This window comes from Bombus fervidus, chromosome 8, assembly GCF_041682495.2.
Source record: "Bombus fervidus isolate BK054 chromosome 8, iyBomFerv1, whole genome shotgun sequence".
NCBI lineage: Eukaryota > Metazoa > Arthropoda > Insecta > Hymenoptera > Apidae > Bombus > Bombus fervidus.
In genome coordinates, this window is record NC_091524.1 from 7,826,768 (window position 1) to 7,847,602 (window position 20,835).

At 37.1% G+C, this 20,835-nt stretch overlaps 2 protein-coding genes and 1 long non-coding RNA gene across 11 annotated transcripts in view; 2 read left to right on the forward strand and 1 right to left on the reverse strand.

The window, feature by feature from the left end:
* Nucleotides 1-20,835, forward strand: part of LOC139990284 (EGFR adapter protein) — a 282,495-nt gene that overhangs the window by 254,970 nt on the left and 6,690 nt on the right. For 7 of the 8 annotated variants that reach the window (XM_072009411.1, XM_072009409.1, XM_072009410.1 and 4 more), the window contains 2 exons: nucleotides 17,068-17,214; nucleotides 19,928-20,116. In XM_072009411.1, coding sequence (XP_071865512.1) covers nucleotides 17,068-17,214; nucleotides 19,928-20,116 — 336 coding nt within the window. The remainder of the gene's footprint in view (nucleotides 1-17,067; nucleotides 17,215-19,927; nucleotides 20,117-20,835) is intronic. The other variant, XM_072009413.1, reaches the window with a different exon arrangement.
* LOC139990287 (UPF0389 protein CG9231) overlaps nucleotides 1-20,835 on the forward strand; it is a 72,793-nt gene that overhangs the window by 39,656 nt on the left and 12,302 nt on the right. Inside the window, exon 1 of one of the 2 annotated variants that reach the window (XM_072009422.1) lies at nucleotides 11,171-11,183. The exons of the other annotated variant lie outside the window; for it this stretch is intronic. The gene's annotated coding sequence lies outside the window, so the exon portion shown is untranslated. Of the gene's footprint in view, nucleotides 1-11,170; nucleotides 11,184-20,835 lie in introns of those variants that run through there. 2 annotated transcript variants of the gene reach the window in all.
* Nucleotides 7,245-9,003, reverse strand: LOC139990075 (uncharacterized). The gene is made up of 2 exons (XR_011800482.1): nucleotides 8,801-9,003; nucleotides 7,245-7,436 (listed from the first exon to the last, which is right to left on the reverse strand). It is a non-coding gene; the product is annotated as an uncharacterized lncRNA (long non-coding RNA).

Sequence of the window (20,835 nt, forward strand, 5' to 3'; positions counted from 1 at the left end):
TTTTTGTACAACATACGGCATGTGACAACTATCGTGGACATATCGGTAAAGTTTGAAATAAATCCGGAAGATGTACACAGCATATAATTACAAAACACTTTTCGTAAATTATACAAAGATCACAAAATTATTTGAACACTGAATTATCTATTATACTAATGAGCCTCGATAATAGAACAATATTTCTATTGTTCTATTATTCAATAGTTCTATTCTTCAATAGTCCTATATTCTAGCAATTATATATGTCTAAGGCGGACTATTCATTACTATAGTAATTTTTTATTAAGTTCATAACTGTTACATACATTTCAAGATTGATTTCAAATCAATTACAAAATAAAATAATTGAAAAATAATTACAGTAATCGTGCCTCGTTTTAGTGCTTATGTAATTTAAAAAAGTTTTACGTAATCTGTTAATTCTTTAAAGATATAGTCTGCAAATTTTTCCTAAATTACATTACAAACTTTCTATACAGTCCGATAGATATAGAGAAAAAAAATAGATTAAAAAAATGGAAGAATATAAAAGGAAATATAATGGTGGTGCTGGCCGAAGAGAATGGTGTCGGTGGTGGCGATGGTACCGATGGTAGGGCTGCAGGCAGGACGGGAAATCTAGAGGAATGGGAGATATGGCCGTGACCGCGTGGAATGCGTGGAATGTGGCCCGTCACGCGCGCCGGGGCCAGGGCAAAGCCACGGCAACCTACCGTCCTTTCGGTCCACTTCGATCCTCGTTTCTTCCTCTTTACACCCAAGACGTCCACCTAAAATTGCGTATCAATTTACCACAGTTCCTCGATTGTACATGCATCTTCAATTGAATTTTCCTGCACATTCTTTTTCAGTTATTCTTCGATCTCGAACGTCAAATTTCTTTCACTTATATAAGAATGTATCAACATATGCATCGTGCAGGTGTTACGTATATGTATGTAAATGGAATGCCTGTAAATATGTGTTGTTTGAAATACGTAACGAGGATAGTGGGGAGAAGTTTTTTATTTTTCACGTTCATGATTATATTGCAAAGATAATGCGATTTTTTCTCAGTTCTTTAAAAATTCTATTAGTGTTACTTTATTACTTTAATTATATTGTTTTCTATTTTTCACGCCCCTGATTACGTTGCAGAGAAATACAATTTTCTCAGCTTTTTAAAAACTGTGTTAGAGTTACTTTATTATTTATTATTTATATTGTTCTATTTTTTATTTTAAGTCTTTAAATGAAATATATTATTTTTCTTTTAATAGCATAGTATTAGTCAATTAAATTTGTATTTTAAAGATTAGGAATAATCTACAACATATAAAATGCTATTTTTTTATTATTATTATTATTATTTTGTGTGACGATTTTAGTAGAATATTCCTTTTGACTTACGCGTCAAGCCTAATTAATGTAATTAATTTAAAACGAAACTTCATACGTATGAGATGAATTTTCGTTGATACGAAACAATAGCTGTGTAACTCAATTTTTGATTCTACAATTTTATTACTCAAAAGTCAGCTGGTCCATAATGACGTTCGGATGAAATGTAAACCGTGATTAGGCAGGTGTACTTTCTACGATAACAACATCTATCATCTCACGAAACATCTTTGGAGAATTGACTAAATTGCAAAGCTCTTTGGTTGCCAAGAAAATCAATCAAGGTATCCCGCACCTGCCTCCGTGGTTTACCAGTTAAAAAACGCTTCAGGCCACCAAAGAATCTTCTTCGTTACTAGATACTTTGTGGTAAATTGTACGTTCAAGATTTTCAGACAGACTTAGGAAAGGAGCAGCTACTTCGTATAGAAAAAGGAATTCATCTTCCGATATAAGTAACTGAAATACTACTACTGTATTAAAATATAGAATATGATATAGTACAATTAAAATAATACAAATATATTATAAGACAATATAAATATAATAAATAACAAGAAAACAAAATTTGCAATATTTTTGAAATTTTAAGACAGGAACAATTTAAATATCTTTTACGCGCGTTTCAAAACGTTTCTATGCAAAATTTATGCTTCTCATAAGATTTTAGAATAAGTAACATTTTCCTCTCGCGTTGTTTGTTGCTGCTAAAAGGAAGTTGTACGTACATAAGTTGTACAAATTAAAGACACTTTATACAGTTTGGAAAGTTCCACACGATTTAACAAAATCAAGCTGAAGTGCTACATAGATTAATATTCGTGAAAATACTTGCAATACGAGTTTGATATTCAGCTTTCTTTTTTCTTTTTTGTAGTGTTCGATTTACTCATAATATTCGTCGTGTTACTGTCTTTCCTGTGAGAAGAGTAAATTCTTGCATTACATTATTATTTATAGGCGAGAACGAAAGTTCACCGTAACTCTCTTAGCTCCACTTTAAAATAACATATCAAATAAATTTGAGGAATATCCAATTTATAAAGATTATAAGATGTTTAAATTTATTTATGAAGTTCGTTCAAGTTTCTTCAAAGTTTGTATCATGTAAATATATGTACTTTCTACGTAATTTCGAAACTTCTGTTTATCATGTCTACAGCAAACCTCTCTAGTTTAACTTAGGAACTTCGATAAACGAAGGGGATATAAAACGAGCCATTGGTACACCACGCGAAGTACGTCTTCCTTTCGATTTAAATGTTCGCATTGTTAATTAAAATATCCACTCCCACATCCCCCTCCTTCATAATTATTGAAACATTTATATTAGAAACATGAGATAAACCTGAAAAATTATCAAAGCATTATCGAAGTATTTTAGAGATTCTTACATTTGAAACAGGAGATCATAAAAATCAACAGGAGAATAGCAATAGTCTCGCTTATAAATAAAATAATGAAATTAACCTTTCTGTCGCATCTACATACAGAATAGAGAAATAACTGTGTTCATCTTGAACATTTCCCTTGCTCGTAATAATATGAGAAAAATGTCATACTATACTTGTACGCTACAAAGAGAAACATAGTACGATTCGAACGTTTCTTGCGTGGGTGAAGGCATAGAGAAGATTTCAAGGTCACGTCTATTTTCTTACACGCTGAGCTTTTTATCGCGATGTGTGACAGCCGTTATCGAGACGACTCAAGCTCGTTAAATTCATCATTGGATTCTAAAAGCCCGCATTATTTCTATCGGATCAAGGCTAAATTTCACTGAAGAAAAGAAATACCGTCGAGATGATCGTAGATTCACACGGTCGCTGTCGGTGAAAAAAAAGTCTAACAATGGCACGGTTGACGTCGAGTGAACGATTAGTGAAAGAAACCCGGATCTAATTGTACGAACGTTTAGTTAGAGAGCCAGTGGTTCGTCGTAGTCAATGTGTAGAAGAAGAAGGAGCAAAATAAAGAGAACGATGATTTCATCGCGCTTAAATTCGGAGCAGAGCCTGTCCTTCCACGGGGCGGGAATCTCAGGATCGTATTTTCGTTTGTCGGTCGGGATAGCCGGTCTTGCACCGCCTACAACGAGGATAAATTTTTCTCGATGACACGACCTTACGCCCTGCCGCGGAGCATCGATCTTCGATCCCGAAAGCTCCTTCTTTTCCTCCTCCATTATTCCCGGAATAATTCGAGCTTGGATAGCTGACCTTTCAAAACCGTTTACTCGAAGCCAGCTAACTATCACGATCTGGGCTAATCGAAGGAGATTCAACAGGATAAATTGACCTGGATTTATTCCCACGCTGGTAGTTGGCGATATATAGCTTTCCCATGGGGATACTCTCTCCTCGATGGTTACGTACCAGCTCGCTAATTGCACCATGCATTTACTGATTAATGCTCCGCTCAAGGAATTCTCGATAATACGTCGCTGCCACCTGCATTCCGATTACAATGAACGAGAATCAACGATGACTTAATTCTATACACTCTCCACTTTGTACCTTCGTTTACTTCGTTTGTTTTCATTGTTTCATTGTATTTATCCTTCTTCTTATTATGTACGTATTCTTATTTAGATTTAGAAGCTTCTTAGATGTATACACAGTGTGTACAAAATGTATCGATCCGATTTTTCTTAGTCAATTAAAACGAGATTATCGTAGTCGCTGTGGCACAGGAAAATTGGATAAGATTAAGACAAAGCAGAAAGAGTACGAGGAATATTACATGCGTGTTATCATAGTCAAACCTGGGCAGAATATCTGCATAAAACGACAACAAATTTAGAAAATTGGATTTTCCCCTTTGAGGTGGATTTTTTTACAGACTACGGTACACTCAAGTTTGACAAAATTATAGATCAATCACGATATACGATTTCATCTATAATAAGATCCTACTATATACTATACACTATAGAAGCCTGCGTTACGATAAGCTTCGATGATATCCGAAAAACTAAACAAATCCAGCTCTAAAAGGCGTTTGCTTTAGACGTGTCGTACTTACGACGATTAAGGAAGCGCGAACCAAGCCGATAAAAATTGAAGTATCGACCGGAAAATTCTGCTAAAGTTACGTAGAACTCGTGTAGCAGCCTATTAACCGCAGAACGTACGCCTAAACGTTGGAAAAGAATTTTAAGCCGCGGATAAGTACCGTGCGAATGGTCGTTTGATACTTCAATTTATCACACGGAATATCCGGATTCTTCGCGCAGGAATAGATGCGCCAAGAGTAGGCTGACAAGACATGTTTCGAGGACACAGAGAGTCAGAAAATCGCGTAGGACGTACTGACACATAGAAAAGCAAAGTATGTAGATATATGTATACAGATATAAGAGGAAGGAAAAGGACCGTTGATGCGTAGCGTAATGTCTTACCACGAGTTTGTCCCCATGGGAGAACAAGCTGCCGGCATTATCACAAAAAAGCTAAAGCGTCTGTATCTACACGGTGACAATGTAGTTAACCATTCGTGATGAGAATCACGACCGGTACCGGAGAAGCATCTCCTGGGTGAATACAAAATACAAGGGACGTTCTTTACGAGCCACTAGCTCTCCCGTATGGCAATATTTATTTTTGCCCGTAGAACGCGCAACCACGATTAAACTTTCACTGTGACGAAGCTTGCGCCTCTGCTGCGGTGCTGGCTAGACGCGTGACGAGCCCATTGTGTTTGTTCTACACGCAGATATGCTCGAAAGAAGAATGACCGAGATGGATGCGCGAAATTCTTCTCCCTGTTTTGCTCTTTCGCGTCATATACGGTCGTTATATTATCGAGATCTAACTTTCCTACGTATGGACGCGCGTATAATGGTCCACGGAGGTATTTCAAATTTAAACGTTTACAAGAACTTAATGAGATGTAAGTATCGTGATTACGGAGTTGAACAGTTTCCATTTGAAACCACGACGATAAATAAAAAGAGTTCGAATGATTATTCCAGACTAAATATTGAATATTAAATATTAAATATATCGAAAAAGGCGGATATAAAATGCAAGGCTTATATTTATTACGAATCCTTCAACTTTATCGTATCAGAACGCTTTACGATAGATCCAATAAAGTGTAAAATTTCCCATATTTGTAATTTCGTCAATTTAAAAAGAATTTAATTCATTTAAAAGACAAATTACAAAATCGCATTTATTACGTTATTATACAATTAATTAAAATTTTAATTACAAAAAATTACATTACATCGCGTCTGTTTTCCATCTGTTAGTAACAATAACAAAGTGTTTTAGCTTATGCAGTTAATGTCTTTGCTTATACAGCGATGATTGTAGTCGTTTTACGCCCGCGTCTTCGTATATTAAAAATAACACATCACACATCGAGTTATTATCAGAAACAAAGTACTCACGTGTTTCAACCGGTAGCATACGGTCAGTAGCTTCTACGAGCTCCTGGTCATGGTAATACCAGTAGAAAAGACTCGGCTCGTTATCAACAACAAATTAATTTTCCCAGTATGCTAATAATCTTCCACTCGAGAGGAAGGAAAGTAGCTAAGAGGAGAAGAACCGTATCTTGCCGTTACGTAATCCCGAGACGCGTGTCGTCGCTGGTCGTGTCATTACGAAATCATCCACATTGAAAGCAAACATTTATATGTACACACGAGATATTCAAATTGAAAAGGATTCGTCCATTCCACGGTATCTCGCAGGTTTATCGCGTTTTCTTTCGCGTCTGCCTACGCGGTGAATGCGTGCGGTCAACAATGTACAACACGTTCTTTGCTATTTCGAGATGCACATTGCGAGCTGTGGGGTTTGTGAGCGCAAACAACTTATGAGATGGCGTAGCCCGACAGCAATTATAGCGCTACTCACCCCGTAATTGAAATATTTCGAAGCTGGCGCGAGCATCCACCTCGACTACAAGCCTGAAAATCATAAAATTATTCGGACGGATGATTCGCAATTGGGTCGCAGGGTAGAAACCAATTCGCAGGAAATATAACGGCTCCGAGTTCTATCTCTTTTTTTTTTCTTTTTTATTGTTTTCCGATCGGCAATCGAATTGCCACCTCTGTCCGTGCCAATTTTTCTAGATACATTTTTTTGATGTTTTTGGATTTAAATGAAACGAAAATTATATCTATCAACGCGTATAATTCCGATGTAATTTTGGCCAGAGGCGAAATTGCGATCTTTCTTAATGAGAATTGGCTTTGCGCAATTATATTTCAATTATCGAGGGATACGGTACCGTGAATATCGTTGTTTAATTTTTATTGGCTACGCTTTCTGAATTTCATGCGCGAAATGATCGATTCGATGTACGAATTTTATGCGGGATAAAGAATTGCAGACGCCGAGTTTTTTTTTTCTTTTTAATTAAGTACTAGGAAGGGACTATTTAAGTATTTAAGCATCTTGTACTACTCGTTTTAAGTATTTAGTACTATTCATTCGATGTACAATGAAATACATTTTTTTTAGTCAATCGGTAAGGAACAAAATTTTTCACATTTCTTAGATAAATATCTTAATTTCCTTTTTATTCGGATGGCCTTCGTCGATCTTAATAACATTTGAAACAATAATATTTGAAACATTTTTTATATTCTGCATAGTATCTTATTCTGCAAAATTATATCTTATTTTTCATAGTAACAGTTAATATATTTAGTATACATACCTATTTTGCAGAAATATCAATCGCTGTATAATTTTCAAAATTCACAGATTTGTTAATTATGTTCAACGTGTAATTTTTCACGTACTTTTACCCAACAGGTCGTTTTTGTATCTTTTTAATATTTCCCTTTAGCTATAAAGTGATGTAAATTAAAAAAACCAACAGAGGTGGACTCATGTGTCTTCTTGTGATCTTTATATGCATATTAATATATTTTGTCGAATTTATCTTGCTCCGAAATATACATTAAATTTTGTCTTTGAGATCATTTGTTATACGAACACGATTTCTTTTTCTTATTTTCTAAATTTTATATTTTTTCTTTTTATCAGCACAGACGTCTGTTCTTGCCATCTTATACCTACGGATGTATCCTGAAAACAAATTCTTATTTCGTAGCTGTTTGGTTGAAATATTTTTCTGAAAATATAAAAAAAGTATCATTGCATTTCCTCGTGTTGCAGTATCGTAGAATCGATGCGTTTTATGCCAATCGTATAGAACTGTATGTCGCGATGAATCATTAAACGTACGAATTTGCAAATAGGTAGAGAAACCGATGCAGCTACCTCTGAAACTCATTGTATAAAATCAATGTATACCTGTCAATCTTTTATTAAATATCAAGTTCAGTAACTTATACATCAATTATTTATTTATACAATATTTAGATAATAATTACTAATAAACAGTATTTGTAATCATCGCTGATAGTTCAATTAATTTCGAGAAATTACTTCGACCTTTACTGGCACAATTTGATCCAAAAACATAATAACGAGATGTAATTCAAGTGTAAATTAGCAAATAAGGAGGCCAATGATGAATTTATTTCTCAATGTTATTGCAGCTATAGACATAGTTATGACAACGATAGAATCAACGTTAGGTTACTTGCAAAATTCTGTGTCTATAGATCGTTCAATTGTCTAAATATCGATTAGATGAAAAAGCTTCAAAACGAAGAGAGAAACTATCGTCGCTGATTGTTATCGATGTTTTAATTAATTGATAGCGATATATAAACTGCATAGGTGAATAATGAAATAACAGTGAATTTATTATTAATATGCTATTAGCAAATCTTTAAATACGTAAATAATTTAAATTTATAATCTCCGTTGATTCCACGAAACGATGACTATCTATTTAACAATTTAATAACGTTACTTTTATCGCTAAGCTCCACGTAATTTTACTAAAAAGTTACCAAAAGATTATAAGTGAAAACGTGGCCAAGTATCCACGCTTCGACATAAACACGAATACACGTGACTACTCGCGTCGTGCTACGATATCCGAATAGCCAACCGCAATCAGATCCCGGGCAATTTGTCTGAATCGCGTGGAGTTAAAGATTTTCGGTAACGTTAACTTTAACTCGTGGAGCGTCAGAAACGGTGGGCAAAGAGAGGGAAAAAAAGGATGGCTGGCTGGAAGCAACAAAACGAAATGAAAATGTCGAGGAAAAGAGGAATCTCGGTGAGCGCGGCGCGGCGGTACATCTTTTTGTCGGATCCTCGGCAATGGCCGTGGTATGTCGTATATAACGAAACGCCCTTACACGAACGAGGAGAAATAGAAGGAAGAAGAGTGACCAGGCGGAGCGACAGAGGGGGTGGAAGGCAATGGTGGAGGGCTAGGAATGAGAAGGGATGAGAAGGGAAGGGAAATGGCGTGCAGCTTTCCAGCAGGCCACAGTGCAAATGCAAGCCTTGAATGTGTAATAAGCACTCACGTCGCAACCCTTGGCTAGACCAGCGGCTCGTATCTGCGTTTAGAAAGGTCCTGGCCACGCATACGCTGGCAGCTAGCGCGTCGCTACGCGTGCCGCCAACATCGTGTGGGATCGTCGTACAGTCCGCACGTGAATGCTCGCTCGGCCTGTGGTGTACGTCGTCGTTCAGAATGATACTGCACCACGGTCGACGCAACTTTGATTGCGAATGGATGACGACGACGACGTCACGGCCCGCTGCCAGGCATCGAGGCAAACACGCATCGCCGAGGCACCGCCGAGATACCCGGTGTACCCGGCGGTGAAAACAGGGTGAAATGGCAGATAGAGAGGCAGACAGGCTATCGCTCTCTTTTCCAAAGCTCATAAAAGCCACGGTGGTGCGTATTAATGCGCCACGTTGACGGTGCGCGCCACGAAAGCCACCTAAAAGACGACGCATTGTGCGAACAGCAATGAGAATATATCACCCTTCTACTTACTTTTTACATTCGTCTTAACCGTTAAGCGGCCGACTCCACACCGGATATATTGTGCGCGATCCACCCTCGCCCGCATTTTTGCGAATCCCTTTTCTTTTCTCCCCTCGTCCGCCCTACGGTTTTGGATAAAACTTTTGTCAGATTTATCGTCTATTTGTTGAACGAAGATCGGTCTCGAACCAGACGAGAGTTTTCTAGCGTTTGTAATCGACGCATTCGTGCCTCTTTTGATCTCGAACAAAGAGGAACGGCGCTGTTTTGAAGAAGTTGCCACGAGACGACGACTTTGTGTTCGTAGAAAGTCTTCGTCGACAGCTTTTGCTATTTTTTCAATGTAGGGAAATTAGCTAGAAATACGAAGCAAGCGCCGCGTTATTTTTAATAGGAAATTCATTCGATAGCAGGCGAATTGCACGAAACCACGATGGGTTTGATCTCATTGGACGTTATATAGGTATCTACGATATGTCAATCCGAAGTCACACGATCATTTGACACGTAGGTACGGATCATGCGACGTCAAAAAGGAATAATATTGTTCCAATGTACGTACAATATAACGTTTCCTGTTTCACGCGATCCCATGATATAGAGGAAACAGATGTTCTATCACCGGGAAATAGAGTAGCGCTCAAGTATTAAGTAAATATTAAACTAAATCCATTTTGGAAAGCTGTTATAACTATTGGGAAATGTTCCTTCGCGTAAAAAGTTTGAAATACTTCTTCATAATTTAATAATTAATTTAAAATTACATGTATGTGTATGATAGGAATATTCGTTATGTTAATTAAAAATACAATTTTTACATTACCTAATAGAGGCTACGGAATAAAATATCTAACAGTAACGTTCGACGATAATAAAATCCATTGCCATTTGAGGCATAATTTATGCGATTTAATAATTTTTCAAAGAATTTGTAAGTGAATTTTACTTGAGCTTATTATTATACGTTTGCCAAAACTCGTTACTGCAGTTGAGATGTAGCCATGGAATTACTTGCTTGAGTCTTATAATTGAACGCGATCGTACAATAGTTCAAATCGCTGAAAGAAGCAAAAAGAAGGAATAAATGCGCAAGTTGTTGGAAAACAAAACTCGATTATTGGACACTCCTAATAAGATATCGTTAAACAAGACATCTATACGCTGGTTCTCGAAACGATAGAGAAGAACAACACTTCGCCACTGAAACTCGCCAGCAATTTCTAACTAGTTCGTAAGAAATCTCGTTAACGAATTTATTCGCTATGACTTTATCAAGTTCAGAGCCGGAAAGGATCTTTGTACTTTTAGTTCCTGCAACCCCTGCTACTGCTCCCATCTGTTCAGCTGTAACGTTAAAACTCGCTTAACTGTTTTCGGAAAATAGTAATTACTATGCAGTACCGGTTCTCGTAAAATTATGCAACTCAATGACAAATATTTTTACGAGTTACAAGTGTGGGCACATTCTTCGAACGCAGTTGAACGTTTTAATTTGCATTTAATATCATTTAATGCGCTACATTATGCGAAAATATTTACATATAGTAATATTAAATAACTGAGATTAAACGGTGAATTGATAAAGAGAGAAGCAAAGGAAATATTTCGTAAAGTAAAAGCTACTAAATAAATGGAATTTAAGTAACCATCCAGATACAATTTCAGTTTTATTCGCGAAAACTTTACAGCCAATTACAAAATGTGATAGATAACGTTACGGTTGCAAGAAAATTTTTAATATACGTTTATTAATTTCTATTTTGACATAGTACTATAGCATACTATTATAAATATTATATTATAAATTAGAAACATATCAATTTCAGTTTCAATTCAATCTCTTTTATACAAACTGTTCTCCAAAAACTCTTTCTCCTATTTTCGATGGAAATTATTGTAAATCATTAAAATATTATATTACTCGTAAACCGTTCTGACACGTTTCGATAAATTACTTGTAAACTGATCTGATATTTCCTGCGACGCGATAGCTCGAACCATACTCGATTATTTCCTTCTGACAAGTCGCGTTTCTCAAAATGTACAGCTAACTCCTCTCACCTCTTGGAAGCAGTACCGATTGAAACTGATTTCTCTTGCGAATTCCAAGCGTACCAAGCATCGGATAACGTGCATCGAGAGACGGGATCAAATTCGCAGTCACTGGCCACTGACAACCGATCGCTGCCGCTACGGACTGCGGACGCAGTTATCAAACCCCGCATGCACGCATGATTGATCTACGTGATCTTCGTTAAAATTCTGGTTGACCTATGCTAACGGAAGGGTTGAAAAATAAAATAAAAATGAAACAAGTTCAGTGAATCGTTTTATCCATTACCACCACTTCTTTCTTTTTTTTTTTTTTTTTTTTCGTTTTTTGAGACTCGGTTTAAAACGATTACAATTCGAAAACATTAATTTGAACATTAATTTGCAACGAGTGAGAGACTTGATCTTTCTGAAACGAAAAAAATTGTTATGTAACTATAAACAAACACATACGATGTCGCGTTATATTAAATAGTTTAGAAAATGTTACAAACGACGAATAAAAATAAAAAGTTGGAAGATATCTTTTGTTTAAAACTTGTAGACGTATACTATGTTGCTACCCTTTCGCATGGTAATAAATGTACATTACGCATAAACTATTTACAATTGTTGTACGTATATCGTATAATTGTTATCAATGTTAGATTCACACGCGGAATTCGCAATTATTTTCGAGAGTTTCGGTTTGAACATTACGCGAGGATTTCAATCATTCGGAGAGCACCATTTCTCATCCTTTCAGAGTAGTCCTAAAAGGATCAGGTGATAAATGTACCCCATAAATATATGTATGTAACTAACTGATGATTTGCACTTATAGGACTGAGCGAGTGCTCTGGCACTGCATTTAAAGCGTTTGCCAAACCCCTTAACCATTCTACTGGTAAAGTCACGATTATAAGCTTTATTTATTAAACAAGCGATACATATTATTTACAAATCGCATTATAAAAATATGTTATATCTTCTTGTATCTTCTAAACGATTCTTACTTACTTAATATATAATAAATTTCCGCTTCTCACGAGCGAACGTGCTTCGGACGAGCGGCTTCTCCGACGAAATTAAATTTAAAACGTAGGGTAAAATGACAATAAAGAAGTCCTGTGTAATCACGTTGATCCGTTTCCGAATGATTTCCTACATTGATAACGACAGGTTGACGCGACCACGGTAACTGTCGTGAGTAAAACGTCCAGGATTCTCAAGGAATTAATCCTCGATCATATACGATGATAGACAATCTTCAAAAACAAAAAAACAAAAGAACTTTACATCGGTATAACCAGATATTCGTTTGAATTAATTATTTGTTTCTGTTGAGAATTTCGGATCTCAATAGCCGAAATAATGGTGTATGAACACTAAATTTACACTTGGAATTTACATTAGAATGGTTATATATTTATTTCATAAATGATTCCAATGATATTCATCGATACACACTTGCACGCGTCTCAGCACTATCTTCCATACCGGACTGTTAACCGACTGAACACTTTACATTCACCTGTTTTCGAGACACCTCCACACACTGATACTCACATACAAGTAGTACTATTACGCATCTAGCCTAATCTAGCACACAAATTTATACATATCTCAATAGTTTCTAATAAAAACGTTGATTCATACGGCAAGTCACAAAGCAGTTGGCTATAAATTAAGGAAAATTAAAACAAGCATCGCGTTCGCTGACACCATACTCGAACCCTTTCAACCCCATCTTCAATGCCAGGAAAACGCGACTACGCGCTTAGATACTATTAGGTTGTCGGAAAAGTTTCTTTCGTTTCATAAGGTGATAATAGACGAACAACAATTTCTGTTTCGTATTATTCTATTGAATCAGGTGCGATCCATTTCATTCTATTTCTATTATTATTCAAAAAACTAATATAAAACAAAAAACATTGTGCGTCTATTATTTCCTTATAAAGCGAAAGAAACATTACAACCTAATATTATTAAATAGCAGCGCGCGAAATAGCAAAGGAAATACTTCGCCTAGCAAAACCCCGTTCGTTGGACGACGATATTTTCGATGCGTTATTATCAACAAAAAGTCGTTTACCATGCGGCCGCATTTCGCTCGCTATGAAATCCGTCGTAAATATTGGTAATTCCGTCGTAAAGCGGACGACGAAGGATGAACTAAATGGCCACGTGAAATAACTCTCAGCTCCGATCACCTGTTTCGCGCGGCCTGTCGCCGGGCATCGTTGCACGAAATAAAATTCGCTTGGACGATCGGCGCCGGTCGATTCCCGATGCGGCGTCGCCGAAAAACGTGGATATGAAACGCGCCGTATTCCGGCCGCAGACACGAAGAATACGCGCGTCGCACCAGCACCATGTTCGCATTCGGTTCCCATTTCGAATATCCGGCTTAGGGAAACGTCGACCACAGCCTCCAGGATAGTATCGGATGCAGCACTATCATCTCCCTCGTTCCTCATTTTACTCTCTTTTTCACCCTTTTCCTGCTGCTCTTCTTCTCTTCCTACCCCCTTTTCCACGCTCTTTATCCTCCTTTCTCTTCCTCTTTTTTTCCTCCAATCTGTCTTACTTGTTTCTTTTTCACACTGTGCATCCGCTCTTCTCTCTTCCTATTCTAGTTTCCCACTTGATCTTTCTCTTTTTCACCATCCAACGTTCTATCATCGCGCTTTGTTCCTCTGTGCGCGTCCTTCGTACATGCCGCGGTATTCGGTCGGCATATGTAAAGTTCCTCCGCGTAGTTTATTTTCTGTATCGACCCCATTTCCGGTTTGCGTCCTCGTCAGGCCTGTCGTATGGATTACACATTACACGTCCGTTTTTTTCTCTTCTAGTTTCCCCTAGTTGTATCCGAGCCGCTACGAACGCCACTTAAGCACGTGAAACACCGTGCCTGTGCTCGTGATCGTCATCGGAAATTTCGTCGGGACGCACGAACGACCACATGCATTGATGCAGGCCGCACCACCGGCTCGTTTTACGGGCTTCGAATAGTCGGGACAGAGTCGAGTCTCTTTATGGGGAAACGGTAAACTCGTCTGCCAATGCGCCAGTGTCCTTCGCACCGTGCGAATGATATACGTTTCAGTTTGCGTAATATATCTCGAAGAGGACGAGCAACATTCTTCCTGTTGTCTTCGGACTCCTCTTTAACCGCACGCGAAACTTTTGCGCGTAATTCTGTGGGATTTTCACGATTCCATTTTACAGCGATAACGAACGACTGAACATTCGTTCGTAAAACGTTTTACGACAGAGTTACGTTAATGTTAGTTTGTATGGTAGAGATACACTGCACGTAGCTACGATTAACAGTTTCGGCAAATTAAAAATAAAGTAGAAGGAAAAATTGACTTTCCTTATATTAATATATTAACGAACATAGAGAAATCGATTAATCATATAATATAAGAATTTACATAAAGTTAGATGAACGTACAATTTTTTATTAAATTTGCAAACCGATCGTTTGACCGGGTCTGGTATGGTTAGTGTTAATTAACCCGTTGCCTTACGATTTAAGTTCCAATAGCGTGTGCCATAAGCGACAGCCATTTCACGGTTTGACTGAGCGCTCAAAGTGATACAAATCGCACGTGTAAGGTACAACTAATTTTATTTTGCAAGATGTTCGATAAAGAATTACTACCAATTGATCATTGAACAAGAAAGATTTATTGTCTTGTTAAACAACCGTCGGTGTACGATATACCGTCGTAACGATTAGTTTCTTTCCCAATCGATGTACATCGTTATGTGTATTATAAATCATGCGTCAGATACTTTTCAATAATTCAATAATTTATTTGTTAGCGTCAATTGCCCGTGCAATGTCGATCTGTTTCCAAGAGTAATGTATTGCCGATAGCCGGAAGCATAAATATGTCATCGCGTCAAAATTTAGGCTCAATAGCGGCTTTGAGCGATGATACTCCTAAAGCTAAGATCACACTGACAGACAATTGTCCGATAGACACGTGTCGCAGCTAATCAGCATCTGTCTGTCATGGAAAATTCGCCGACAACGAGAGACAAAATTCCAATCCAAAGATAGTTGGTGAACGAAAGCTACGTCCACACCGGCGAACAATTATTGGCAGACACGCGTCGTCCCGGCAAAAGCCCCGTAAAATGCACGTCGCGAACAAGTATGTTGTTTTCCATGGGAATGGAAAACAAGAGACAACATCTGCGGGCAAATGGAATGTGTTTTTTACCTCGTAAAAAATGCAAGCAACGATACCACTGTGCGAGGGAGATGACACAGTATTTTCTTTACTTTTCAGGCAAGGAAGAGCGAAGGTAGAAAATTTGAAAATGCACGCGGTTTGTCGAAATCACTGCAAGCTCACGTACCATTTCTTCGTAAATGTGTCGTAAAGAATTGTTCAAAATTCGAACACAAGACAACTACATTTTTCTTGATGGATCTACACATTTGTTAATACATTGATGACAATATGTCACGCCATTCCTTATAAAAAGTCATTTACCTGTGTATCTATGTTGGAAAACTATTAGCACCGAAGAGAAAGATTTGTTGACAGTGTTAGAAAACATAAATGAAATCATTACGATCTGAATTTCTGCTAAATATTACCAACCAAACATGCGTGTAGTATTTTATGGTAGGAAGTTTTTTCATCGCTGTAATATTAATTTTTTGTATTTATATGATGTCCGATTCCAAAGGTGGACATATGTAGCTGTTGTTTAAAAATCAAGATTTAAAAAGTACTTAAAGCACATACTCTTTGTGCTCGAAATGGACTATCCGCTTGGCGATGGTCACATTTCTTACACAGATAGGTTTCAACAATATTCTATCTCCAACACGTCCTCGACTAGTCGAGCGAACTGTACATCGCATGATGCATCCATTTTACACAGTCTACGTATATTTTTTGGCGACTGTCGGCGCACGATGCACGCAGATAATTTCTGTTAGTGTAGACAAGGCTTTAGCGCGGTTCTAATTGCGAGTAAAGAGCCGCAGATGTTGTTGCGTAGAGTCTGAAAGGATCTGGTGTCACGCCACCCAGTGAGGCAAGAGGATTGACAACGAGTCAACAAGTTCACCACTTGTGCCATGACCTTCGCGAGATAGAGATCGCTCAAGATCGATATACGTATTGTCTAACGTATTAAACATAGCGTAGTAAGAAAATAGAATCTGCACGCGCAAAAGTATGTGCAATAAAAAGCCTCTGATAAAATAATCTGACAAATAATTGAAAAAAAAGTTAGGTCTTTCTTTGAGAGCAGTTTAAATTATTATCAGTGGAACGTGATCGTTCGTTTGCTGAATCACAAAATAATAAGATGCGAATTATTACGAAAAGAAAAAAGATTAATTAAAAACGCCATCGACTAACTCGCAACTAAAGCCAAAGTAAAATTATAACGACGCTATTTTCAAACGAACTAAGTGAAAAAGAAAAAATCGCTTTGATAAACGCAAAGTTACCATTTCCACTCTTAATTGACCATCGATGATTCGAAGTTCGTCTTTGATGTAAACCGAAATATAGAGGAGATAAAGATGAATGGCGAATTAATTGAAATTCTCTGATGCAATAACAAATTAGTTCGTTGATTAAATTTAGGTCAATCAATCTGGCGTTCAATTGGTCTTAAACGTGTTTTAAAACGTTTGGACGTAAATGAGTAGCAATTACTACACTTTTATCAAAGCATGGAAATCGAATAAAACTTCTTCTTTTCTTTATTTTCTTCCAGGCGGAGGAGTTAAACACCATTGTCGGCAATGCTTTTCGTATGGCATACGTGGCGCAGCTTCAGCGCCAACCGATCCTTCAAGATGTGATCTCACCGCAATCATCACCACCCTACCGAAAGGACAAACAAGAGAATCGATCTTCGTGGGTACGTACATATTTTGTCTCGTAGCCGTGTCGGTGATGTCGCTTTCTCTTAATTTTTATTTTATCGACGCGTTAACGAAGAAAATTGTACGACTTCTGAGACGATATACACGCGTACTTGATATTTTCTTTGTGAAACAGCAAGACTTTGTTGATCTCAATAAAAATCAGTGAATTAAGTTGTCAATTTGGAATAAAACAAGGAAGGAGCTTAAATTTAAATTACGAATACGATATTTATATTAAATGTTTACATTATTAATAAATGCCTATAAGCATCAATTTTTCTGTACATATAAATTCGCAAATTTTTCGTGGTTTTAAAACACTATGATAATAATAGTAAAACAATATCTTCTACACGCGATAAATCACTATCAACAGGAAACAAATAAGTTATCGTTTCTCTTACAATGTAAAGTGTGTCCCAGATCTTTTCCACCAAACGATGCCGGCATATCCTGCAAATGGAAATAAAAATGAAAAAACGGAGCAATTTATCAGGAATCGAATATACTTAAAAATATCTAACAAGTAGAAGGTGTCAATTTTGGAGATTTTCACCCGTACCTTTAGGTTGCGAAGAAGAACTTTATTTTGTCCATTACCTTTAAAGTAGAAACACTTTTAATTTAATTTATTACATTACAATTAGGCCCAGTTATACCGTAAACAAATGTGTATATTTATTAAACATATATATAATAATAATAATATATGTATATTTTGTTAGAGTACAATGTTGCTAGAACACGGTATTAAGTTTGGAGGATTAATGAAACTTTTATGTAATGCAATAAGCTTTCTTTCCATTACAAGTCACTACTATACATAAAAGTGCAGATAGTTGAGCGTTTTTGAGCTACTTGATTTTTGAAATTTGAAATCTTTTTATCTGACTTGGATATAAATTATATCGTTCAATGTTTGAAATTTTCATATCGTTGTGGGAGTTTTCATAATATTACATATTACATATATCACGATATTAACATAATTCGAACTTAAAATTTTTAATTTTATTTTCTTCTCATTAAAAACATCAAACAGGAAAATAAATATTGAGATATAAAATCATCTAAAACGTATAATTAAAATGTTCAATTCGCCAGTTGGTGCATAAATTTTAAAATCATTATTAAAAAAAATAACATTGAAAATATAAGAATTTATATCTCATATTTTGTATAAAAACTGATTAAGATGTGGATAGATGTTACTTGTCGAATATTTCTACAGAGAAGAAACTCGATTAACGCTATCTAACTTTCTATCGAATTTTATCAACAACCGCAGCAAATAACGAAAGAGAAAAGGAAGAAGATCATCTTTCCACTGACATACGTTTTAAACGTCTGTAAATAATACGACATAACTTCCAAAAGCAAGTAGCTCGGCAATTTACGAATCTCCGCTTTTACATTAAAGTAAATTTGTAACAGTAAACAGGAAGGAACCTGCTGCGTAAAGTTTATCGCCACTGAAGCTACCTAAAAGTTTCACTGAAACCAGCAGGCTGGTATTACACCTATCTCTCCCTCTAAAAATACTAAAGAGCCTGTATGATAAATTAACAAAATTCCTAATTAAATTTACGAACAAGATAATTTTCGTCTCGTGTACTTTCGAATGTAAGAAAAAGTCAGTAAGAATGATATCTGACGTAGTCTCATGGGAGCATCAGTCTCCAGTAGAGGTGTCCCATTTACAGGCCACGTTAATTATAAATTCGACCCAAGTCTCTCGGCTCCATCGTGTTTCCAAGTAAACGGTCAGTCCGTCGCGGTATGTCCGCTGGTTCTCCCTACGCAATCGTCCTGGGAATCGTAAGATTCTATCGATAAACTATTTATTAGTTTTCAAGTTACGTTACCCGCCCAATCTGAGATCCTTGCACGATTACCGTGTCAAAATTCGCAAGTAAAACTTCGTAGCTGCCCGCTATATATCTGACGTTTACTGTCTGACAGGTTAAACATTCGATACGATTCCACTGCCTTCGTTCTATTTCTTGTAGCTTCTTGGTTACTGGTTTTCTAGTGAGACCTATTTCCACGATATTCACGTAACGATTTGCCGAATGAAAACGTTAAATGCGAAATGTTAAGTGGTTTGCATATTTGACGCGTGACTCGTAGCTTGTTCGATATTTCGGTTTAAGTGGTCAGAATATTTGTACGACAAAATTTCTATCACTTCGATATTCAATATCCAGCTACGTTGATCTAGCAAGAAACTTAGAAATTGTACGACTATAAGTTATCACTGTCGTTTGCATTATGTAACGTGTGTCGCGTGACCGTTTGCACCGGCGTATCGAAATTTCTTTTTTCACGTATTCGAAATAAATCTATTGTTTGTCCTTTGAGGCGAGATCAGTCGTCGAACGATTTCGAGCAGTCGCATTTTTCGGGAAGAAAATAAAGCATTTCAGAAGATAAACGTATCGATAGAAATTGATAGAACTGACCGATAAAATTGATATTTCTAAAACTCGAAACCTTCTTAATAGCTCGCCTTAAATGTATTTGCAGAGTTTTAGTCATGCTAAGTGTAAAACAGCAGCGTGAAGGATATTTATTGCATACTACGTTCGGTCTCTCGACGAGCATTAACGCCGCTGGCTCGAAGTGTTGCCACGGCAAAAAGATGCCAGGCATACGAGCGATCACAAGTTCGTTAGGAGTTTAACGATCAGTTTCTTTTTGTCGCAGAACAAATCGCTGGCTGGCGACAGCTCGATCGCCGGCGCGGGAGGTGTTTGCAGGAATTCGTCTTCGAATTCGTGGCTAAAAAGTCGGACGTCGCCCACGTCCAGAACTGGAAGCGGCTCGTCTGCGGCGGACATGAACGTACAGCTCGGCAGCGCCGGCTCGCCCACGCTGCGACTCGCTAGCGTGAAGGTGAGCTCACGCGTTCATTCTCTTTCCCTAGTACTTTCGCTCAATGGGTTTTACAACGAACGCGCGACGTTATTTCACGCCGCTATTCGCCACGGATTTTGAGTCAGACTCGCTCTGCCGCCCATAAGCATGTACAGGGTAACACCTGACATATTTGCTGGAAATAGAACGTTTTTCGCTATATAACAGTAAAATTTCATATCGTCTAACAAGAAGTGATTTTTCACGAAAAGAAGTAAATCGAAGACGAGGAACAACATTTTATAAAATAAGGTATAATTCTTGAGAGACTCGATTTTTGACTCGTTTTTTCGTACGTTTAATTTTCAATTACATTGCAACTTGATGGGTCTTGGTGAACGCGTCTCTTTTTATAGAATCTACTATCTTATCGGCAAAGTAAGTTAAATATTGGATAAAATAAAAGGTTTAACCAAGGGACATGTAGATAATTACCTGCATCGTGGTGTATTAAATTATTACTTGGAAGCTAATTGCGTGATCGATATATTTTCAAAATCGATATTCCTGAAAGCGAACCTTTGCTTGAAAAATTGTACCATGTAACATAAGTAGAGTAGACTTTGTTTACATTAAAAACGATTATTTACAAGGAATATAATCCTGTCTCCGCTCTCTGTGAACAGAAATCGTTTAACAGCAAGTTATCGTTATCACTCTCGATCCTTTCACAGCGCGATAAAACGAAGAATTCAGAA